Source organism: Amblyraja radiata, chromosome 1 (assembly GCF_010909765.2).
Source record: "Amblyraja radiata isolate CabotCenter1 chromosome 1, sAmbRad1.1.pri, whole genome shotgun sequence".
Taxonomy (NCBI): Eukaryota; Metazoa; Chordata; class Chondrichthyes; order Rajiformes; family Rajidae; genus Amblyraja; species Amblyraja radiata.
Genome location: NC_045956.1, coordinates 15,743,841 through 15,767,307, shown reverse-complemented (window position 1 = coordinate 15,767,307; position 23,467 = coordinate 15,743,841). Strand labels below are relative to the sequence as shown.

General features: G+C 44.4%; 1 protein-coding gene across 1 annotated transcript in view; it reads right to left on the bottom strand.

Moving 5' to 3' along the window:
• frem3 (FRAS1 related extracellular matrix 3) overlaps positions 1-23,467 on the bottom strand; it is a 144,373-nt gene that overhangs the window by 78,926 nt on the left and 41,980 nt on the right. Inside the window, 4 exon segments of the mRNA XM_033018180.1 lie at positions 3,772-3,897; positions 5,820-5,871; positions 5,873-6,051; positions 8,581-8,727. Coding sequence (XP_032874071.1) covers positions 3,772-3,897; positions 5,820-5,871; positions 5,873-6,051; positions 8,581-8,727 — 504 coding nt within the window.

The following is a 23,467-nucleotide window of genomic DNA, read 5'->3' as shown; positions in this document are numbered from 1 at the left end:
ATACAAGTCCAACGTCGGAGCTGCGGGACGTCCTCAGCGGCGTGGACGCCAGAGTCGGCCCCCTCCTACCGGAGTCGGCGGCTTCCAAAGTCCGTAGGCCGCTCCGGATGGAGACCCGCTGCTGCAGACCCTCTGCAAGGCGCCCCAGGACTCCACGATGTTGTTCAGCGCCGCCTGCGTTGGAAGCTCTCCGCACCAGAGCTCCACGATGTTGGAGCAACGGCTCAACGCTCCGGAGCTCCAAACGGCGACCCAGGTAGGCATCGCCCGCTCCGCGGTGACTCCAGCGTTGCGCCGCCGCTGTAGTAGCCCTGGTCCAATTCCCGGTCCCCGGCAGGAAAGGCCGCTCCGATCCAGGTGGTAGGCCGCGAGGTGGGGGACGAGGACGCGACTCGGATAAATAGTCGCGTCCCCGCCAGGAAGAGACTGGGAGACGGTTTCCCCCTTACCCTGCATCCTCTTACCCTGCCCCCCTCCCACTGACCCCTACTGGGCGCACGCCACCCCCGCTGGGCCCACGCCACCCCCGCTGGGCCCACACCACCCCGGCTGACCCCCGCTGGGCCCACGCCACCCCCGCTGGGCTCACGCCACCCCCGCTGACCCCCACTAGGCCTACACCACCCCCGCTGACCCTCGCTAGGTCCACGCCACCCCCACTGGGCCCACGCCACCCCCACTGGGAGGAGATTGATAGATTCTTGATTGATAAGGGTGTCGGAGGTAATGGGGAGAAGGCCGGATAATGGGTTTGAGAGGGAAAGATCTCCCAACTTCTATACTCAATACTCTGACTGATGAAGGCCAAAGTGCCAAAATACTTTTTGACCACCTGATATACCTGCGACACGACCTTCAAGGAACCATGCAACCATCAACCATTCCTCTGCCCACCTGGCTAATTGATCCAGATCCTGCTGCAATCTTTCACAACCATCTTCACTATCTGCAAAACCACTCACTTCTGTATCATCAGCAAACTTGCTAATATTGCCCTGTTCTGTGACGTTTCACAGAGTGCTGGAGCAACTCAGTGGGTCAGGCTGAATATAGAAGTTGGGAGGTCATGTTGCAGTTGCATAAGAAGTTGGTGAGGCCGCATTCAGAGTATTGTATTCAGTTCTGGGCACCATGTTATAGGAAAGATGTCATCAAACTGGAAAGGGTACAGTGAAGATTTACGAGGATGTTGCCAGGACTAGCTATAGGGAGAGGTTGAGTAGGCTGGGACTCTATTTTATGGAGCACAGGAGGATGAGGGATGATCTAATAGAGGTGTATAAAATTATGATTTGGATAGATAGGGTTGAGTCTTTTGCCCAGAGTAAGTGAATCGAGGAGCAGAGGACATAAGTTTAAGGTGAAGAGCAAAAGATTTAATAGGAATCTGAGGGGTATGTTTTTCACACAAAGGGTGGTAGGTGTATGGAACAAGCTGCCAGAGGAGGTAGTTGAGGCGGGGACTATCACAACATTTAAGAAACAGTTAGACAGGTACATGGATAGGACAGATTCAGAGGGATATGGATCAAATGTGGGCAGGTGGGACTAGTGCAGATGAGACATGCAGGGCCGAAGGGCCTGTTTCCACACTGTATCACTCTATGACTATCTATCTTTCCCTCTCAAACCCATTCTCCTGCCTTCTCCCCGTTACCTCTGACACCCGTATCAATCAAGAATCTATCAATCTCCTCCTGAAAAATGTCCATTGACTTGACCTCCACAGCTGTCTGTGGCAATGAATTCCACAGTTCACCACCCTCTGACTTAAGAAATTCCTGCTCATCTCCTTCCTAAAGGAATGTCTTTTAATTCTGAGGCTGTGGCCACTGGTCCTAGACTCTCCCAGTAGTGGAAACATCCTATCCAAATCCACTCCATCCTGGTTTTTATCAGGCTGGGACAGACAGCAACAGCTTCACACCGTGCCCCAAAGCTTGTGTCTTGTCCTGCATCACCCAAGGCAGCAGAGACGTTATAGGAGAGGGCAAGCACCGTAACAAAGTAGCTCACGATGGTTTGGGTAACATTCAGGAATGGCTATGCATGTCACATCATGAATATTACTGAAGAACGGTCTTGACCCGAAATATAATCTATACCTTTTCTCCAGAGATGCTGCCTGACTCACTGAGTTACTCCAGCACTCTGTGACATGTCACCTATCCATGTTCTCCAGAGATGCTGCCTGACCCGCTGAGTTACTCCAGCACTCTGTGAAACATCCCCTATTCATATTCTCCGCAGATGCTGCCTGACCCACTGAGTTACTCCAGCACTTTGTGACTATTTTCCCTTCACCCATCTGCCCAAGCCCACTCTCCCCCCTCCTTTCCTATGTTCCTTTCCACCCATAAACCTCTCACTGCCTTTACATTTCACTCCTCTTTCAAATCTGCTCTACTTATCTACATTCATTTTTCTTCTTCACTTTTTAGTCATAGAATGATGCAGTGTGGAAACAGGCCCTTCAGCCAACTTGCCCACACCGACCGACATGTCCCATCTAAACTAGTCCTACTCACACACGTTTGGCCCATATCCATCTAAATATGTCCTATCCATGTACGTGTCCAAATGTCTCCTAAACAGTAGGATAGTCCCAGCCTTAACTACCTCTTCTGGCAGCTCAGTTATATACACCCAGCACCCTTTGTGTGAAAAAGCTACCTCTCAGATTCTTGTTAATTTCTGAAATATTGGTCATAAATTTGGTGCAAAAATGCTCCAAAATAAGGCTCATAATGCATCAGAAAGCATCTAAAACCCCTGAGCTTCCAGGGCCCTTAATCGGGCCCTGGACCCTGGCATCGAGGTACTTCACGCTTCGCGCTCGTGATGTGCGCAGCGTGCACACTATTTCACATTACGTTTTTTGGTATCCTGTCATGCCACCCCCCTTTTTGAAAAGCTTCGTACGGGCCTGATAACCCGTGCCTGCCTTCTCCCCATATCCCTTGACTCCACTAGCCCCTAGAGCTCTATCTAACTCTCTCTTAAATCCATCCAGTGATTTGGCCTCCACTGTCCTCTGTGGCAGGGAATTCCATAAATTCACAACTCTCTGGGTGAAAACGTTTTTTTCTCCCCTCAGTCTTAAATGACCTCCCCTTTATTCTAAGACTATGGCCCCTGGTTCTGGACTCGCCCAACATTGGGAACATTTTTCCTGCATCTAGCTTGTCCAGTCCTTTTATAATTTATATGTTTCTATAAGATCCCCCTCATCCTTCTAAACTCCAGTGAATGCAAGCCTAGTCTTTTCAATCTTTCCTCAGTATGACAGTCCCGCCATCCCAGGGATCAATCTCGTGAACCAACGCTGCACTGCCTCAATCCAAAGGATGTCCTTCCTCGAATTAGGAGACCAAAACTGTATCACTGGAGCGCTGGAGCAGATCAGCGGGTCAGGGTGCATCTCAAGAAAACATGGATACGTGACGTTTTGGGTTTGGACTCTTATTCAGTCTAAAGAAGGATCCCGACCCAAAAGATTGCCTGGTCTGAAGAAGGGTTCCGATCTGAAACGCGGCTTATCTATGTTCTCCGACAATGCTGACTGACCCACGGAGTTACTCCAACAGTCTGACTACTTTTGTAAACCATAATCTACAGTTCCTTGTTTCTATTATTCTCCAGACAAAACCCGAGTTCCCATCCATGCAGAGCAAGAGCTGCATTCATGTAGAACTTCTCAGCACAATCATTGTGTAAAGCATTTGGCTGCTTTTTTGTTTTTTACAGGAAGGCACAACTTTGTGAGCTCACCTTGCTGTGTGTAGCAGATGGCCATGAGTTCCTGGCTAGCATCACCAGACCTCTTCACAGGTACGAACACTTCACCAGTATCTTCCTCAATCCTGTACTCTGACTCTGGAATGTAAACTTTGGACTCTATTGGAAAGAAAAACAAAAGTGCCTTTGGACATTAGTGCTGAACTGGATCAAACTCCCCTTAGCCCCGACTCGAACATAGAGACAGAGAGGTGGCCAATTCTAATGCTGAGAATTTACTCAACGCATTGACACCAATTTTTCACTCACATTGAAACTGTAGCAAACAGGATACAGTGAGACTGTGGTAAAACACTAGAGCTGGTGATCTCTGATCCAGCAAAGCAGCTTCTGGCCAGAGGGCCATTTGAAGTTCTCCTCACAAACTTGTGGGGACTGGTATCTAAACTGAGAGAGCTGTGCCATCTCTGCAGGTTGGCACAGTGATGAAGCTAGCAGAGCTGCCAGCTAAATGTGAGGTTATCCACCTTGGTAGCAAAAACAGGAAGGCAGATTACTATCTAAATGGTGTCAAGTTGGGAAAAGGGGAAGTACAACGGGATCTGGGGGTCCTTGTACATCAGTCTATGAAAGTAAGCATGCAGGTACAGCAGGCAGTGAAGAAAGTGAATGGCATGTGGGCCTTTATAACAAGAGGAATCGATTATAGGAGCAAAGAGGTCCTTCTGCAGTTGTACAGAGCCCTAGTGAGACCACACCTGGAGTATTGTGTGCAGTTTTGGTCCCATAATTTGAGGAAGGACATTCTTGCTATTGAGGGAGTGCAGCGTATGTTTACAATGTTAATTCCCGGGATGCAGTACTGTCATATGCTGAGAGAATGGAGCATCTGTGCTTGTACACTCTGGAGTTTAGAAGGATGAGAGGATATCTCATTGAAACATATAAGATTGTTAAGGGCTTAGACACACTAGAGGCAGGAAACATGTTCCCGATGTTGGGGGAGTCCAGAACCAGGGGCCACAGTTTAAGAATAAGGAGTAAGCCATTTAGAACGGAGACTAGGAAACACTTTTTCTCACAGAGAGTGGTGAGTCTGTGGAGTTCTCTGCCTCAGAGGGCGTTGGAGGCAGGTTCTCTGGATGCTTTCAAGAGAGAGCTAGATAGGGCTCTTAAAAATAGTGGAGTCAAGGGATATGGGGAGAAGGGAGGAACGGGGTACTGATTTGGGATGATCAGCCATGATCACATTGAATGGTGGTGCTGGTTCCTGCACCTATTGTCTATTGTCTCACAGTCCAGAGGCTCCAGTCCCAATCCTGACATCTTCTGTGTGGAGTTTGCATGTTCACTCTGTGATCATATATGTTTCTTCCAGTGAGTTGTCCCTAGTGTGCAGATAGTGGTGGAACCTGGGAGGAGTTGATGCGAATGTGGGGAGAATAATTAAACTCACATAACCACTGTGGCTACAGTAGCAGGCTATAGGCCAAATATCCCGTGGTGAAGTCACTCATGTCCTAACATCGCGAAGCCTTTGCACGATGTACCTGACATGTAAGGAATGTGTTGGAGTACTTTCTATTTAACTGAACGAATACAGAACCAATAACTCTCAAGATGTTTTACACTATCCAGAACAATGCAGCTTGTTTAATTTGTACCCTTTCTTCATCCTAAATATTTGTTTCCAAGGATAAAAGATGCAAAGTGGCTGCTATGTATACCATCTGCAAAATGTACTGCAGTTACACACTGTGGTTACCCCGAGAGAACATATCATCATACCTGCTAGTCTGCCCTTTGGACCTCCATAGATTCCATCTGTTAGTAGACACCTTTGAGTGTAGCTAACCAAAAATATGAATCTTGACTTGTCTGCAACTTTAATCCTGGGCCAAGGGTTCAGAACCATGGACATTTGTGAAACTCTCAAGCTCTTTATTCATAATTGCATTAATGAGCACCACTCACACCCAAAATCCATCTCCATATTGATTCACACTTTGAGCTACACAATGAATACCATTAAAAATGATGGTTGGCCAAAGTTGTCGCTATTGGGGCCGCAGTCTACTTACCATCACTCGGGTCAACTATCTCGACAGTGGTTGTTTCAGGGAACTCCAGCGCTAGCCATGACAGGGTCAGACAATGCAATCTGGAATGTTTCTGAAGTCTCGTATTCATGATCAGCTAGTATCTTCATTTTCCAAGTTGCAGTAGATTGGCCTGGGTTGAACTGGACCTGTTTTTGGGACTTTCCTCTGAAATCTTTATCTCTCTTGGCGGTGCCATCCCTGGTGGCAATACCTACAAGATAAAGGAGAAAACTCATCTTTGGTTTTGTGGTTACAATGTTAGTGCAACTTTATCTCTGCAGTTTTTAAAAATAACTTTAACATTTAATAGTAGGGTAAATGGGCAGGTGAGCCAGTGCACTACTATTTATTCCTGACCATCCACTTGAACATCTTGGGATCATGAAACGTGCTTGATGAATGCAAATCTTGCACTAAATATTATTCACGTTATTCCTTTTATCATGTGTCTGTACACCGTGAATTGGGGATTTAGGGGGCCACAGGTTCAATGAAGGGGGCCACTTTTTTTGTAATAATGTCAGGGAGGGCTACAGAAAAATTAAAGAGCCCAAGGGGGTCATGAACTAAAAAAGGTTGGGAACCACTGCTCTAAAGCTGACAAAATACCCGAGGGGCCCAAATAAGAATATGTACAGATTCATGGCTGTGTTGATAAGTCCTACCCACTCCCAAAATCCATTTCTGAGTAGGTACTTCTTTTGAGCTGTGGAGTGATGGGTTTAGGGTAATAGTCAGAAAATGCTGGAGTAACTCAGTGGGTCAGGCAGCATCTCTGGAGAAAACTAATAGCTGACGTTTTGGGTCGAACCCTTCATCAGACTGTAGGTGAGGGGGGGGGGGGGGGGGACAGGTACAGAGCTAAGCAGAGCTAAGCAGAGCCTGCATCGACGACTCAGGAAAGATGGAGCCATCAATGATCCATTGTAGGCTAAGGATGAGGTGATAATGAAGAAATACAAATGGTGAAATTAACAAGAGGACCAGGGTGGAGGAAGAATGGAGAACGAGAGAATGCAAAGGTTACTTGATGTTAGAGGAATTAATATTCATGCCACTGAGGTGTAAGCTGAGTGGCATTGGTGAATGGAATGAAAATCAAATGGGTCTCCATTGGGTAGAAGATTCAATTAACAAGATTAAAGTCCATGTGATGAAAACAAATATTACCGCCATTTTCTCTTGCAGAGTTGTGTCATAGTATTAATTAGAAGGTCGATATTTTGTTCCAGGTTTAACCAAAATGTTTGAAAATTGTGTGTTAAAATAATTCCTAGACATAATCTTCGACCCTTGTCAAAATAATTTAGGGAAGTACCTCAGTGGAGCTCTAGTGTTCCTTTCATTAATCCATTGATCATTGGCATGCTTGTAGTTCGGCTAAATCAGAAGCTGTGGAAATAATTGGCTCTTAAATTAAGCACTACTGCATGGCCTTTCTTTGCAAATAGTCCTCCTGAAAATCCTCCCGAAAATATCTTTGCTAATATATATCCAAATGTCATGCTTGTGATGGAATTAAACAGGGTGCCCTACATTATAGCACAAAGCTTTTCCCCTCGCCATCTTTTAATTCTATTTTCACTTTGTAACACCAGACATTTTACAATATATTGGGTGGGGCCTTCCTATAAAACTAATTACTTTCCATTGGTCCATTTGCAAATTAGTTTTTCCAATAAGGATATAGGATAACTCACATGGTCCTCAAAGTGGAAGACATAGTGTTCAATAGATTTTACATTCAATAGTTTGCCACTTCTTTTGAATTGCATTATGAAACTATACTTACATATACTTTTTGAGTAATCGCAATAATCTGTAAGTATTTCAGTTTAGTTTATTGTCACGTGGTCCAAAGTACATTGAAAAGCTTTTTGTTGCGTGCTAACCAGTCAGCAGAATGACAATACATGATTACAATCGAGCCATTGACAGTGTATAGATACATGATAAGGGAATAACATTTAGTGCAAGGTAAAGCCAGCAAAGTCCGATCAAGGAAAGTCCGAGGGTCGTCAGAGAGGTAGAAAGTAGTTCAGCACTGCTCTCTGGTTGTGGTAGGATGATTCAGTTGCCTGATTATAGCTGGGAATAAACTGTCCCTGAATCTGGTGGTGTGCGTTTTCACACTTCTATACCTTTTTGCCTGATGGGAGAGGGGAGAAGAGGAAGTGGCCAGGATATGACTCATCCTTGTTTATGCTGCTGGCCCTGCCGAGGCAGCGTGAGGTATAAAAGGAGTCAATAGATGGGAGGTTGGTTTGTGTGATGGCCTGGGCTGCGTCCACAATTTGCTGCAAGTTCTTGCGGTCTTGGATGGAGCTGTTCCCAAACCAAGCTGTGATGTGTCGTGTTGTTCCCAGAGACACTGAAGTGGCACAGTGGTAGAGTTGCTGCCTTACAGCACCAGAGACCCCCGTTCGATCATGACCTCAGGTGCTGTCTGTGTGGATATGCATGTTCTCCCTGTGACTGTGTGTGTGTTCTCCGGGTGCTCCAGTTTTCTCCCACACTCCAAAGACGTGCAGGTTTGTAGGCTAATTGGCTTGTGTAAAATATGTGTGTGTAGGATAGACCAAGTGTATGGGATGATCGCTGGACAGCGTGGACAGGGTGGGACGAAGTGTCCTTTTTGTACTTTGTACCTCCAAACAAAACTAAACTAAACTAGTGATCCTGTTATATAAAGAAATAGCTTGGAGGTTCCATTTCTTATGGGGACCAGGAGGATTCTTACCAACAAAAGATGTTTCTCCCAAGTATCCCCTTCTCCTTAAAGTTACTTCCAGAAAACGGGAATCCTCATCCACAAGGTAATAATCCCTCTCCAAGGAAATCCAAGCCCAGTTCAGCCGGAATGGCTGACTCTTCAATCTGTTCCCTCCTGCAATGACAGAGAAAGGAAAGGGCGTCTTGGTCAATCAAATTGCAGAAATGAACACAAGCAAACAACAATTCCTGCTGCAACAGTATATCAACACATAGGCTACACTGCAGTATTGAAACAGGCTCAACCAGGTGTAGCGGAGACTGCTCTGGGATTTCATGCTATATAATAATGTTAGACTGGTAGACATTTCACATTATTATTTTGGCATTTACTTTGTGAATAGCGTACCGTTTTTTCCTTCATGCTTTGATAACAATCTCATGCTATTGCATTGTTTTTTTCAAAGTCGCTATGTTATATTGAGACCATCAATTCGATGAAAGATGCTCTGGAGTCTGCCCGAAACTTGCTGGCCACCCAGCATGGTGAGATGTCTATCAGGGAAAGTTGCTGAGTGGCCCATTCCAGACTGCAGGAGTACATGCTGAGGGATGCACTGAAGCTTGGTGCTTTGTTGGGGGGCTACCACAGTCTAGGGTCCCTCTGCCGCAGGACATTGAGGGGCTGAATCTGGTGGGGATCACCCCCCCCCCCGACTGCAAGGAATATCACCCCTGGGGTCACACAAATGGCAAAGGTGATTTGTTTAAAAACTGGTGTGAACACGGCTGAGCATGGCACTATTGAAAGTTTAGACACCAACAAAAATGAAGTTTTTGCATGGATTTTGTTTTGCATTATTTATTATTATAAATAACTTAATGAATATATAACAATATGTGCAATATAAATATTATGTGTAATATTATTAATTATTTGTCTTCATTTTTAAATTTTGAATAAAGTCTAATTTCAGGGATAAAAATGCAGCCCTTTGCTTTCATCAAGCCTTGCTGACACAGATAACGCATCTTTGCAGAATGACGTGTGGGTTGCAGCATAGGAAGCTAGTTGCCCCCTTGTATTTGTAGCATCTCAATACACAAGAGAAATCCAAGATGGAGTAACTCAGCGGGACTTGCAGCATCTCTGGTGAGAAAGAATGGGTGATGTTTCGGGTCCCACACCCTCTCCCCTGACGCTCAGTCTGAAGAAGGGACTCGACCTGAAATGTCACCCAATCCTTCTCTCCAGTGATACTGCCTGTCCCGCTGAGTTACTTCAGCATTTTGTGCCCACCTTCGGTTTAAACCAGCATCTGCAGTTCCTTCCTATACAAGAGAAATCCAGCTGGTGCACTCACTTGTACCCCTCAACTGCCACAGGTTTGCAAATTTCTCCCTTTCAGATCCCTTTGAAAACCAAGACTGAATCACCCTCCACTAACCCTGAATAGTGCATCACAGACGATAACCACTCATATCACTAGAAAAAGAACAATCTCAAAACACTTTTATTTTTTACTGTTGTAACCACCATCGTTCTGTGACGGAGATCTTGTCCTCTACACCAATGGGAATAATTTCTCTCCATTTATAGGCTCCGCAATTTTTAAATGTCTCCATCAAAACTCAGTGAAGTATCCCTCTGTTCCAAGGAGAATAACAACCCCAGTTTCTCATCCATAATACTACAGCTCCTCAGCCCAGCCATTATTTTGTAAATCGCATCTGCATCCTTTATGCCTTTGCATCTTTCAGATATTGTTTTGAAAGATGAGGGTTTGATTGCCAGTTCAGGATTGGGAAGCCAGGTAGTCTAATCCTGCTCATATTTCCTTCTGTTCTTACCTGGTATCGCCTGTATGTGATTCCAGACTCAATCCATACACTTCACTGTTAGGTGGCATGGCAAAGCGCACTTTTTGTTTTAGATAGTTCACCACCAACTTCTCAAAGCCTGTTAGAGGTAGGCAGTATACACTGAGCTTACTTGCAATGCCCAGGTCACAACTAAAATTAATCTATCTTTTTTTTTAAATATTAGTCCTGGTGTAACTCAGTGGGTCAGGCAGCATCTCTGGAGAACATGGACGGGTGACATTTCGGATCACGACCCTTCCTCAGTTTGAAGATTCCTCAGACCTCAGATTCCTCAGACCCAACCTGAAATGTCACCTATCCATGTTCTCCAGAGGAGATGCCTGATCTGCCGAGTTGCTCCAGCACTTTGTGTCCTTTTGTATAAACCAGCATCTGCAGTTTCTTGTTTCTACTTCGAAATGAAATGACCGGATCTCTAAACAAATGAGCAAAATGTTTAAGTCATCATTCCCATCAAATCCCTAGAATTCAGTGTCACAATGCGGGGAAGGTTGCATTCAATGCATTGGAAATATTTGTAACGTAGGATAGGCTCATTAAGACGTGGCAGTGCAGCATATGCCTGATAAAAATCATGACTCTTTATGTAGTGCTTCAATGAATGCAGTGAATCTCCACAAGAACAGTGAAATCAGACTAGCCATGGAATGGCCTGTTTTGTTTTTTCTCACTTCAGTTCCTCCAACAGACTCCTTACAAGGTCAGGTCATTGTCAATTTTGGCCTTTGCCTCGGTGGCCACTGGGGCGAAGCTCGGAGTCTTTGATGGCGAGACTAGTTCATGCTGGCCTTTGGGAAAGGTCACATGAATTAAGGATGTCAGAGTTTAATTATGATATGTACTGGCTTGTTATAGTAATATTACTTCCACTCTGCCTGATGGACATTGATCAAAAGCATCTGCGAGAATCAAGAAAATGTGACTGAGATTAGCTTATTGAAAACAAAAAGCTGCTTGAGAAAGATAAATTCTGTCATTGAAAGTTTAAGATAAAACATCATGTTTCAAAGTAGTAGCGACCTGATTTTTCTTGCTTTTTTCTTTATTGCAAACTAACTCATGTCTATAAAAAGTTTAGACTGAAGAAGTAATCTCATCATGTGTAGGAAGGAACTGCCGATGTTGGTTTAAATCGAAGATAGACACAAAATTCTGGAGTAACTCAGCGGGACAGGCAACATCTCTGGAGGGAAGGAATGGGTGACGTTTCAGGTCTGAAGAAAGGTCTCGACCCGAAAAGTCCCCATTCCTTCTTTCCAGAGATGCTGCCTGCCCCGCTGAGTTTCAGCATTTTGTGTCTATCTTCAAAATAATCTCATTATATTTTTGTTGATAATATCACTGGGAATGATTTCAAGATACACGTGTGGTTGTTCAGTAGACGGGATCATTTTAAATTTCGTTGTACCATGTGCAATGACAATAAAGAGATTCATTCATTCATTCATTCATTCATTCATCAGCTTTCTTGAGGTTTACCACAGTTGGGACTAGGGGAAAATAAGTGTTCGGCACGGACTAGAAGGGCCGAGATGGCCTGTTTTCCGTGCTGTAATTGTTATATGGTTATATGATAGACACAAAAAGCTGGAGTAACTCACCGGATCAGACAGCATCTCTGGAGAAAAGGAATAGGTGACGTTTCAGGTTGAGACCCTTCTCCTATCTGGCGTAGAGACTTCAGACCTGATTCATTATTTTTTCCCCCCTAATCTACATGACTAAATTTAAATTCCACAGCCTCCAAGATGGGATTTGAATTCAGGTCTCCCAATTATTAGTCCAGACCTCTGGATTATTATTCTGGTGAGTTAACTGTGCCACCACCAGACCCCTTCTTCTTCTTCTTCTTCTTCTTTCGAGTCCATCTTGTTACAAATGTTGACCTCGCTGTCATCGTCCGTACGGAAAAGGACGCAAGCTTCCGGCGACAATCAGTGGAAGCCATCACTTGTCACAATAGATGATGGTGGTAGCAGAATTAACTCAGGATACTTCCAGGTCAACGCATCATTGACAAATACCCAAGCCAGAATTTCTTAGTCAAACGTCTCTCCTGCAAGCCCCATCCCTAATAGCATTCTCTCACTTCTGCTCTGGAATTCAAGCCAAACCAAACTGTGTGCTCGGAATACTGGAGAAGGATTTGAACCCACAACCTTCAGAAACAAGGGTGCTACTATTATGGCGTGGTTAATACCTCAGAACATTAATCGTTGTCTTAATATCTCTGATCCTGGAAATGTGAATATTTCCTGTCTTGACCAATGCATTGATATTTTAATCATGTACTCTCATTGAATGATGCCCAGTGGTGAACAGCCACAGAGGCAAACCCATTATATCTCAGCAAAAGCTTCAAGTCTTTGTTGCATCAGTGGGTGAAAGGAAAATAAATACAAGCATTCCTTACTCCAGCTGAGCACATCCCAACGGTGCACGATCATGTTGCATTTACTACACATTAATGAATTATTTTGCCAGGAGAATTCCTTGAGCAATGAGCCACCAATGTCAGTTCTCCTGACACCTGGAGCATATCTCTTTATGGGAGCTTCCTATCTGGCCGGCCAAACCAGGTTGACGATGGCCTGCACTAAAACCTGCCCTCGGAAATGCTTTGAGAATCACCGAAGCCCCTGAGGTCTTCAAGTTCTGAAAGTTGTCAGAGTTTCACAAGCATTCCAAAGTTTCCAAGACTATTTAACAGGGCTCGAAATTAGCGGTTGCCCGGGTGCCAATGACCACCCAAAGTGCCGCCGGGCAACCTAAATGCCGAGTCATTTTGCCCGGCTTGGCACTGCAGATACTGGTTTATACCGAAGATAGACACGAAAAACTGGAGTAACTCAGCGGGTCAGGCAGCATCTCTGGAGAAAAGGAACGTGACGTTTCGTGTCGGCGGTGACGACATAGTGCAGAGCAAGGATAGTGGGTGCGGGGTGACGGAGGGTCGGAGCGAATGACGGGCCCCGCACAGCAGCGGCCGAAGATCCGATAGGATCTTTGGCAGTGACAGCGGCAACGATAACGGCTCCTCCTCCTCCTCCAGCATCTCGCACGCCCTGATATCGGCCGCTGCTTGCCATTCCGCTAATGGCGATACCGCTTTCAAAACAAACCCTCCCTCATGCTGAGGCCGGGAGGAGGGACGGAGGGGGAGGCCCCTTTCCGCCGTCTGAAGCAGCTGCACCGCTCGGCCCCACACCTTCCGTTGGCTGGCGGAGGAGGGGAGGCAGTGGAGAGGTGATCCCTCCTCCCCCTTTGGCCGCGGCACTTGGCGGTGGACAGAGGTGGCCAATGCAGCGGGGCGATGATACCGTCCCTGTCCGATGAGCGCTGACCTTCCTTCCTCCCCACCTCCCCTCTCTCCCCCCTTATCCTCGGACCCCTCCTCTCCACTGATCCCCATTTACGCCTCGATTCAGTCCTCATTGACACCCCTTGTGCTCCCCTCCCCATCTACCCCCCCCCCCCATCTATTAATCCTGCACTGATCTCCCTATCCACCTCGCATTTTATTCTCCTGCCACCCCCCGCACCCCCATCCATCCTACACTGGTCCCCCAATTCATCCTGTACTCAACCCCTTTCCCATCCATCCTGCACTGCATCCCACCATTCATCCTGTACTGATCCCCTCATTCATCCTATACTGATCCCCTCATTCTCCCTGTACTGATCCCCCCGATCCATCCGATACTGATTCCCTCATTCATTTTTTACTGATCCCCTCATTCATCCTGTACTGAACCCCCCCATCCATCCTGTACTGTTCCTCCCATTCATCCTTTACAGAGCCCCCCCATTCATTCTACACAGACCCTCCGATCCACACTGCCCCCCTCTCCCCCTCCCCCCCTCCCCCCCTCCCCCTCCCCACCCCACCCCACTGTGCTGGAAATATCTTCAGAGCGAAAATTGACTATGTTTGATAACGGAATGTGATCAAATGTGTTTTAAATCCAAATGTTTTTAGCCACAAATGGCAGTGGTGGCAGAAAGGAATGAACAGCCTGCACTGCTTTGACATCTTATGCCAAGATGTTATGCCATGATGGTTTGTAGGTCAATTGGCCTCTACAAATGTTTCCTTTGTGTGTGGGGAGAGGGTAAGTCCGATGACCTTGAACTAGTATAATGTTATGTATTTTTAGTTAAGTTTAGTTTAGAGGTGCAGTGAAGAAACAGGCCCTTCATTGTCCTGTTGGAAGGTGAATCTCTGCCCCAGTCTGAGGTCCTAAATGCTCTGGAGCAGGTTTTCATCTAGGATCCCTCTATACTTTGCTCCATTCATCTTTCCCTCAATCCTGACTAGTCTCCCAGTTCCTACCGTTGAAAACCATCCCCACAGCATGATGCTGCCACCACCATACTTCACCGTAGGTATGGTATTGGCCAGGTGTTGAGCGGTGCCTGGTTTCCTCCAGACGTGACACTTGACATTCAGGCCAAAGAGTTCAATCTTGGTTTCATCAGACCAGATTTTTCGGTGCCTTTTGGCAACTCCAAGCGGGCTGTCATGTGCCTTTTACTGAGGAGGGGCTTCCATCTGGCCCCTCTACCATAAAGGCCTGATTGGTGGAGTGTTGCAGATATAGTTGTCCATCTGGAAGATTCTCCCATCTCCACAGAGGAACTCTGGAGCTCTGTCAGAGTGACCATCGGGTTCTTGGTCACCTCCCTGACCAAGGCCCTTCTCCCCCAATTGCTCAGTTTGGCCCTTCCTCAGATCTGTGTCTCGACACAATCCAGTCTCGGTGGTCTACGGACAATTCCTTTGACTTCATGGCTTGGTTTTGCTCTGCCATGCACTGTCAACTGCGGGACCTTATATGGACAGGTGTGTGCCTTTCCAAATCATGTCCAATCAATTTAATTTACAACTGGTAGACTCCAATCAAGTTGTAGAAACATCTCAAAGATAATCAATGGAAACTGGATGAACCTAAGCTCAATTTTGAGTGTCATGGCAAAGGGTCTGAATACTTATGTAAATGTGATATTTCAGTTATTTCTTTTTAATTACTTTGCAAACATTTCTAAACACCTATTTTCCCCTTTTTATTATGAGGTATTGTGTATAGATTGAAGATTTAAAAAAAAAGAATGTATTCAATTTTAGAATAAGGCTGTAACGTAACAAAATGTGGAAAAAGTGAAGGGGTATGATTAATTTCTGAATGCACTGTACATACCTTCAGGTCTTTGGAGTGTGGGAGAAAACGGAGAAAACCCACACAGGTCACGGGGAGAACGTAAAACTCCATACAGACAGTGCCCGTAGTCGGGATCGACCCTGGGTCTCTGATGCTGCAACATCACCCGTTCCTTCTCTCCAGAGGTGCTGTCTGTCCCGCTGAGTTACTCCAGTTTTTTGTGTCTATCTTCGGTTTAAACCAGCAACTGCAGTTCCTCCCCACACACAATTATATGCTTGACCCGGATTGGAGACCGGTTGCATCGCAGGAGATAAAGACAATGGGCTAGTACTAAAATTAAAAGAAAATGACTGGTCACGTCCATCAAAGGATTTCTTCTGCACCTTCAACTAGTCGCTCAGTTTATTAATGTAGAAAATGCAGGAAAACCATATGATCATTTACACAAAGAATGGAAGAAAAGAGTAAATAGACAGACCATAAAATTACTGATTTAAGTAAATGAGTGATACCATGGCAGAAGGATTTCTATGTAGATGAGTCTCTGTCAGGATGTTGGACAAACATCAATACAGACAAAATATAATAGAAATATTCAGCAGTTAGGGCAGCTCATTTGAAGAAAGGAAACAAGTTGACGTTCAATAAATTGTAATCAAAATCCACCTATGTTGTGTTGATAGGGGGAGATGTCTAAGACAAAGAAATAGTTCATATGGGCCTGTCCCACTTAGGTGATTTTTCAGTGGACTGTCGGAGCGGAACACACACACACACACACACACACACACACAAACACATCGCAAAGACGGGAGCCAGGGCAAGCGGGGGAGTGCTGTCTAAAAAAATCCCATGGTGCAAAGCCAAGGTGATACAGACACACACCACGATGAACAGGAATGATGATCTGTTGAACTGTAATTAATACAGTTAAAGCACTGTGTACGGTAAGTCCCTTAAAAGAGGGGGGAGAATGAGGGAAAAGGTGGGAGAAGGAGTGGAGACAACTTTTAAGAAGCCAGAGATACCCGGCTGTGAAGCTCGGCGGACATTTAACATGACCGGTCGGTTATCCTTGGTTCTGAATACCATTGCTTTCCTTTTATTTCTCCCAATGAGCCAATGAAATTCATCGGTCAGCACCGGCTCCAACCTACGAGAGCCTCCGAGAACCTTCGACCTCCCGGCAACCCACTAGAACCGCATTGCGACCCACCTACGGCTCGGGAATTCTCGCTAATCTCCATGGCGGCTTCATTCTAGCCACTGCTAATTTTTCAACGTGTTGAAAAATTCTCGGCGACCATAATGAGGCCGTGACTAGTTCCCAAAAGGTGGGAACTCCTCAAGACCATGAAGGCGACTCCCTGGCAACCACCCGCGAACATGTGGCGACCATGTGGTGAGTGCAAAGTCTCCTGCAGTCACCTAAATGGGACAGGCCCATTAAGATCAGAGGATGTTTGTCAAGAGAGAAAATATAAGGTACGTCTTTGAACAAAAGATGATAGAAGTGTGGAACACTCTCCCCAAAAATGTATTAGTTTAATTAGTAATTTAAAATCTAAGATTAATCAAACGTTGCTGGCCAGGTTTATTAATAAATGTGCAACTAACATAAAATTAGTATATAGCTGAGCCACGAGATGATTGAATCATGGAACAAAGGTGAGAGATGAATGTTCTTTTATTTCTATGTGACACTAACAGAACCCTTTCCTTCACACTTCCTTTCACTCAGCTCACTTAATTTGCACTGTATGACTTTCAACCTTGCTTCCATGTACAGTGGCTTGCAAATGTATTCATACCCCTTGAACTTTTCCACATTTTGTCACGTTACAACCACAAACGTATATGTATTTTATTGGGATTTTATGTGATAGACCAACACAAAGTGGCGCATAATTGTGAAGTGGAAGGAAAATTATACATGGTTTTCAAATTTTTTTACAAATAAAAAATTGAAAAGTGTGGCGTGCAAAAGTATTCAGCCCCCTTTACTCTGATACCCCTAAATAAAATCCAGTGCAACCAATTGCCTTCAGAAGTCACCTAATTAGTAAATAGTCCACTTGTGTGTAATCTAATCTCAGTATAAATACAGCTGTTCTGTGAAGGCCTCAGAGGTTTGTTAGAGAACATTAGTGAACAAACAGCATCATGAAGCCCAAGGAACACACCAGACAGGTCAGGAATAAAGTTGTGGAGAAGTTTAAAGCAGGGTTAGGTTATAAAAAAATATCCCAAGCTTTGAACATCTCACGGAGCACTGTTCAATCCATCATCCGAAAATGGAAAGAGTATGGCACAACTGCAAACCTACCAAGACATGGCCGTCCACCTAAACTGACAGGCCGGGCAAGGAGAGCATTGATCAGAGAAGCAGCCAAGAGGCCCATGGTAACTCTGGAGGAGCTGCAGAGATCCACAGCTCAGGTGGGAGAATCTGTCCACAGGACAACTATTAGTCGTGCACTCCACAAATCGGGCCTTTATGGAAGAGTGGCAAGAAGAAAGCCATTGTTGAAAAAAAGCCATAAGAAGTCCCGTTTGCAGTTTGCCACAAGCCATGTGGGGGACACAGCAAACATGTGGAGGAAGGTGCTCTGGTCAGATGAGACCAAAATTGAAGTTTTTGGCCTAAATGCAAAACGCTATGTGTGGCGGAAAACTAACACTGCACATCACCCTGAACACACCATCCCCACTGTGAAACATGGTGGTGGCAGCATCATGCTGTGGGGATGCTTTTCTTCAGCAGGGACAGGGAAGCTGGTCAGAGTTGATGGGAAGATGGATGGAGCCAAATACAGGGCAATCTTGGAAGAAAACCTGTTAGAGTCTGCAAAAGACGAGACTGGGGCGGAGGTTCACCTTCCAGCAGGACAACGACTCTAAACATACAGCCAGAGCTACAATGGAATGGTTTAGATCAAAGCATATTCATGTGTTAGAATGGCCCAGTCAAAGTCCAGACCTAAATCCAATTGAGAATCTCTGGCAAGACTTGAAAATTGCTGTTCACAGACGCTCTCCATCCAATCTGACTGAGCTTGAGCTATTTTGCAAGGAAGAATGGGCAAAAATTTCAGTCTCTAGATGTGCAAAGCTGGTAGAGGCATACCCCAAAAGACTTGCATCTGTAATTGCAGCGAAAAGGTGGTTCGACAAAGTATTGACTCAGGGGGGCTGAATACTTTTGCACGCCACACTTTTCAGTTTTTTATTTGTAAAAAAATTTGAAAACCATGTATCATTTTCCTTCCACTTCACAATTATGCACCACTTTGTGTTGGTCTATCACATAAAATCCCAATAAAATACATTTACGTTTGTGGTTGTAACGTGACAAAATGTGGAAAAGTTCAAGGGGTATGAAAACTTTTGCAAGCCACTGTATTTGCAAAGATACTTGACACCTCAAAGGCAACTGAAAGAATAAATACTGTAGGTCACAAGGATAAACCAAATTAAAGTTTTTACAAGATGGGCTTTGAGAGCTACATGCAAGATTCGTCACCACAGTCAGATCACATGAGATCTCCATTAACCAATTTGTGACGAGACGTTCAATGTTGCAACTTGAGTTATGATTTTGAATAAGAATCTATGTCATTCATCCTTTTACCATCAGTGCAAAGATTTGCCGTGTAAAATACAAAATGAAGAATTAGCATGACTGAAAAAAATATTTTTTAATCAGATAGCTGAACTTTGCACACAATTAATATATTCTTAACTATCTACTGAGCAATACATCGTGCTGGGAAAGGAGTTGCAGCAAACTTGGCTCCAATTTCTACTTTATCTACATATCAATTGAGGCAATACTGAAATTGCTTTTCTTTTTTTTCTTTTTTTCTTTATATTTTTAGTAGAAGCAGTGCACAAAAGTATAAACCGCGACATATGACATAATACATTTATTGTACAGCTTCCATTTTAATATTAACAAAGATGAAATAGAAAAAGAGAGAAAGAGCAAGAAAGAAAGTGAAAGAGAAAGTGAATGCATACGAATAGAACCCCTAAACTACCAAGTGAGTGTAGTTAAAGAGTAAGTAAAAATTAAAAAAAATTAAAAGACAAAAACGAAAAAATAAAAAAAGTGTTGATATACCTGTTTCATTTCTCACCTCACCCATCACCCAGTCCGTAAATCGGTTTAATTCCGAAGTTGTGTTGCACCATACTATCCTTGTAATGAATCAATGAAGGAATCCATATCTTTCAAATTGCTCTGATTTTCCTGCTAAGACAAGTCTCATATCTTCAAGTAGCGAAATTGCTTTTCTTTAGGTTTAGGTTTGGAATTAAACATTCACCCAGTAATTACATGCTGGGCTTTTAATTGAAGGATAGCTTTCAATCTGCACTCACTAAGAGCAAGTACCATGCCACCCTGTCCTTCATTCTTCTGCTTACTGTGCTGTACGATGTCCTTTGTTGTATGACTTCAATGGACAGTATAGTAATGTATGCATGCTGGAAGTCAGCTTTGAAAACTCAGTTCTATTCACTTGAATGGAACCAAATTTCAGAGTTCAGCACACAGATGTTACGATCACAATTCAGGGAATAAATCTCCATCCCTTTTTTATGTCGAGGATTTATCTCCACAGCAGATCTATGTCAACACCTGAATCGATGAATGATTTTTTACACAATACTACTTGACTACACCGTCATTCTGTTAGTATATTTACATTCATTATAGAAATTAATTCTCTCTTGCTCTTTCTCATATCTTCTAGGTGGTTGCCACATCTCCAGTGCAAAAGAAGAAGGCTCTTTACCACCCCCCACCCCCCCTTCCCCCCCCCTCCGCTCTTTCAAACAGCTGATTTGGATGCAGATATTTTTCACAATCATGCTTGTGACTCGTATTTCATGATGACTTTAGCTTCCACTGTGTGTGTGGGGGTGTGTGCATGCATGTGTGATGTGTGTGTGTGTGTGTGGGGGGGTGTGTGCATGCATGTGTGATGTGTGTGTGTGTGTGTATTGTTGTGTGATGTGTGTGTGTATATGTGTGTTGTATGTGTGTTGTGTGTTATAACTGGCTATTAGGTGTAATCGTGGACAGCAGAACCAGAGTTGCAGCCTGGTGTCACTCAGGAATGTATCATGATTAACAGTGTACGCACTGACTGCAACAATTCACAGCAATAATGAACACAAGTGTGGAAAGTTTAGTGGTTCCCAAACAACAGGTGTGGATCACATTCCTCATGGAGACAATTCCTGCACAAAACACCTTTGTCTGCTGGTGTGGCAAAAAGTGTTCGGTATGTGAAGGGGAACTCTGTCCAAAATAAAACATTCACCTGACATCTGTGACAAATTGATCCGTTTATCTCACTTTTTGCAGGGCCTGGTCTTCTCTAAACACCAGACTAATGTACACATTTCAAATTAATGAATTGGGAAGCACTGGGAATGACAGCAAAGAAAATAAAGGGGAAATTTGAACAATGAAAATCAGTAAAGGAAAAGCATTTTTTGCATTAATTTGTTAGAGGATGTGTATGTTAAAGGTTTACTTGATTCATGTAAGACTTTGGGAGTGAACAAATAAAATGGAAAACAAATGGTCCGCATAAGATAGAAACAAAATGCTGGAGTAACTCCCTCTCCCCTGACGCTCAGTCTGAAGAAGGGTCTTGACCAGGAACGTCACCCATTCCTTTTCTTCAGAGATGCTGCCCATCCCACTGAGTTTCTCCAGCATTTTGTGTCTATCTTCGGTGTAAACAAGCATCTGCAGTTCCTTTAATCCAGCATAAATAGTGCTGACCTAAAACAAATTAATGAAAAGTGCTGGCACATTCAGAACACTCCTGAGTCCCAATCAGATTATTCGTAGGGAGTAAACCACCATGTGAATACCATGATTATTTTGCATCTTTCCTGAGAAAAGGGAAAGCATTTTTCACCAATCCCAACAATGGATGACAGCTGCAAACCCTTAGACTGTTTTCAAAGGCTGCCAGTCTCAATTGTTTTTGTTAAACTGTGGCAGTGCCCTGCTCTGTAGGGGGGGGGAGGGAGGGGGGGGGGGGGGGGGGGGGAAGGTATGACGACCACATGGGTGGTCCTTTCAAACAAAATGCTTCCTGGTGACCATGACAAAGGTTTGCCAGATTCAGAAAGTAATTCTATTATTTTACACAACTCTTCCTCAAATCTTTTTTTTAAATCTGCTGGTTTGCAGCACATTTTAAATTGAAATATATTTTTAAGCTATCCATCATTACAAGCACAGGTTCTTCTTTGTTAATGTAAATGTACGCACCCTCATTGCTGAGGCCAGGGTATTGGGGTTTTTTGTTGTTGTAAATGTATTCTTTGCCTCTTACTAACTTGAATATTGTTTTCTTCTAAGTGAGAGATGTCTGAATGCATGACCATAACTTATTTTCCAATTTCACCACCAAACATTGCCAGCTCAATAAGCACATGTAAGACTTTGTGAGATATTTAAAGATATATTCAGAACAGACATGAGTAATGCCCCTGTCCCACTTAGGAAATCTGAACAGAAACCTCTGGAGACTTTCCGCCCCACCCAAGGTTTCCGTGCGATTCCCAGAGGTGGCAGGTGGTTTCCAGAGGTTGCAGGTAGTGGAAGCAGGTAGGGAGACTGACAAAAACCTCCGGGAACCGCACGGAAACCTTGGGTGGGGCACAAAGTCTCCAGAGGTTTCCGTTCAGGTTTCCTAAGTGGGACAGGGGCATTACTCATGTCTGTTCTGAACATATCTTTAAATATCTCATGTCAAACACTATTGGAAATAGGTGATTTATTTTGGATAAATTTGATTCAGCATTCATGCAGTGGGCTCATCAACCTCAAGACCTTGGTTAAAATTGTTCGAACCAATTTCATGTCACATGCAGTCAGTAAAGAGAAGGGAGCATCCAAATTGGATTAGATCTGAGTTTGAACTCAAATCCCAGAGGTGAAAGGCAAAAAATGAAAAGACCAACTCTTTAATTTACATTTTTTACCAGCAGTTTTATTCATTATTCCATTAAAAATGTTTCCCAGTTAAGTATCTTGTCTCCCCGTTGGATTGCAACCTTGTCGTGGTCGGGGAGCTTGTGTGTCTCAGTGACCCCTAGAGCTATGCCTATTCGTCTCCTGTTAGGGTCTCCCATGCTGGACAGGTCAAAGGGTAGAGGCGAGACGAAGAACGATCCACTGGTCTTCCAGGTTGGAGGTTGACCACAGGGCTAACAACCCTGTCTCGTAAAACAAATATGTTACAGAAACAGCAACTGAAGGAATCAACACTACTGGGCATGATGGACTTCCAGGGCCATCGACAGATGCTAGGATGAATGTCAATGGTGAAAGCCAAAAGGAAGCCACTGACAGGAAGGTGGAATTTCTAAATGCCAAACATAAGACTAGGCATCATGAGAAGGCACTGGAACTGGATTGGCCATATACTGAGAAGAGAACCATCCCAAGAATAGCCCTGCATTGGACACCGGAAGGGAAAAGGAAAAGAGGGAGACTCAAAACCACCTGGCGTCGAACTGTAGAGAAGGAAATGAAAACAATGGACCTGACCTCCAGAGCCAATAAGATCATGGGAGGCTCCTTCCACCCCTGCAACGGACTGTTCCAGCTGCTACGGTGAGGCAAACGCCTCAGTTGCCATGCTGTGAGAACGGAGAGGTTGAGAAGGAATTTCTTCCCAGAGGCCGTTAGGACTGTAAACTCCTAACTCACCAGGGACTAACTTTACTGAACCATTCTACTGTTTTTTTTAAATTGCTGGGTTTTTTTTTCCTTTTTCCTTCCTCCCACAATATGTAATATGTAAAATAATATGTGATTCTGTTCCATTCTGTTTG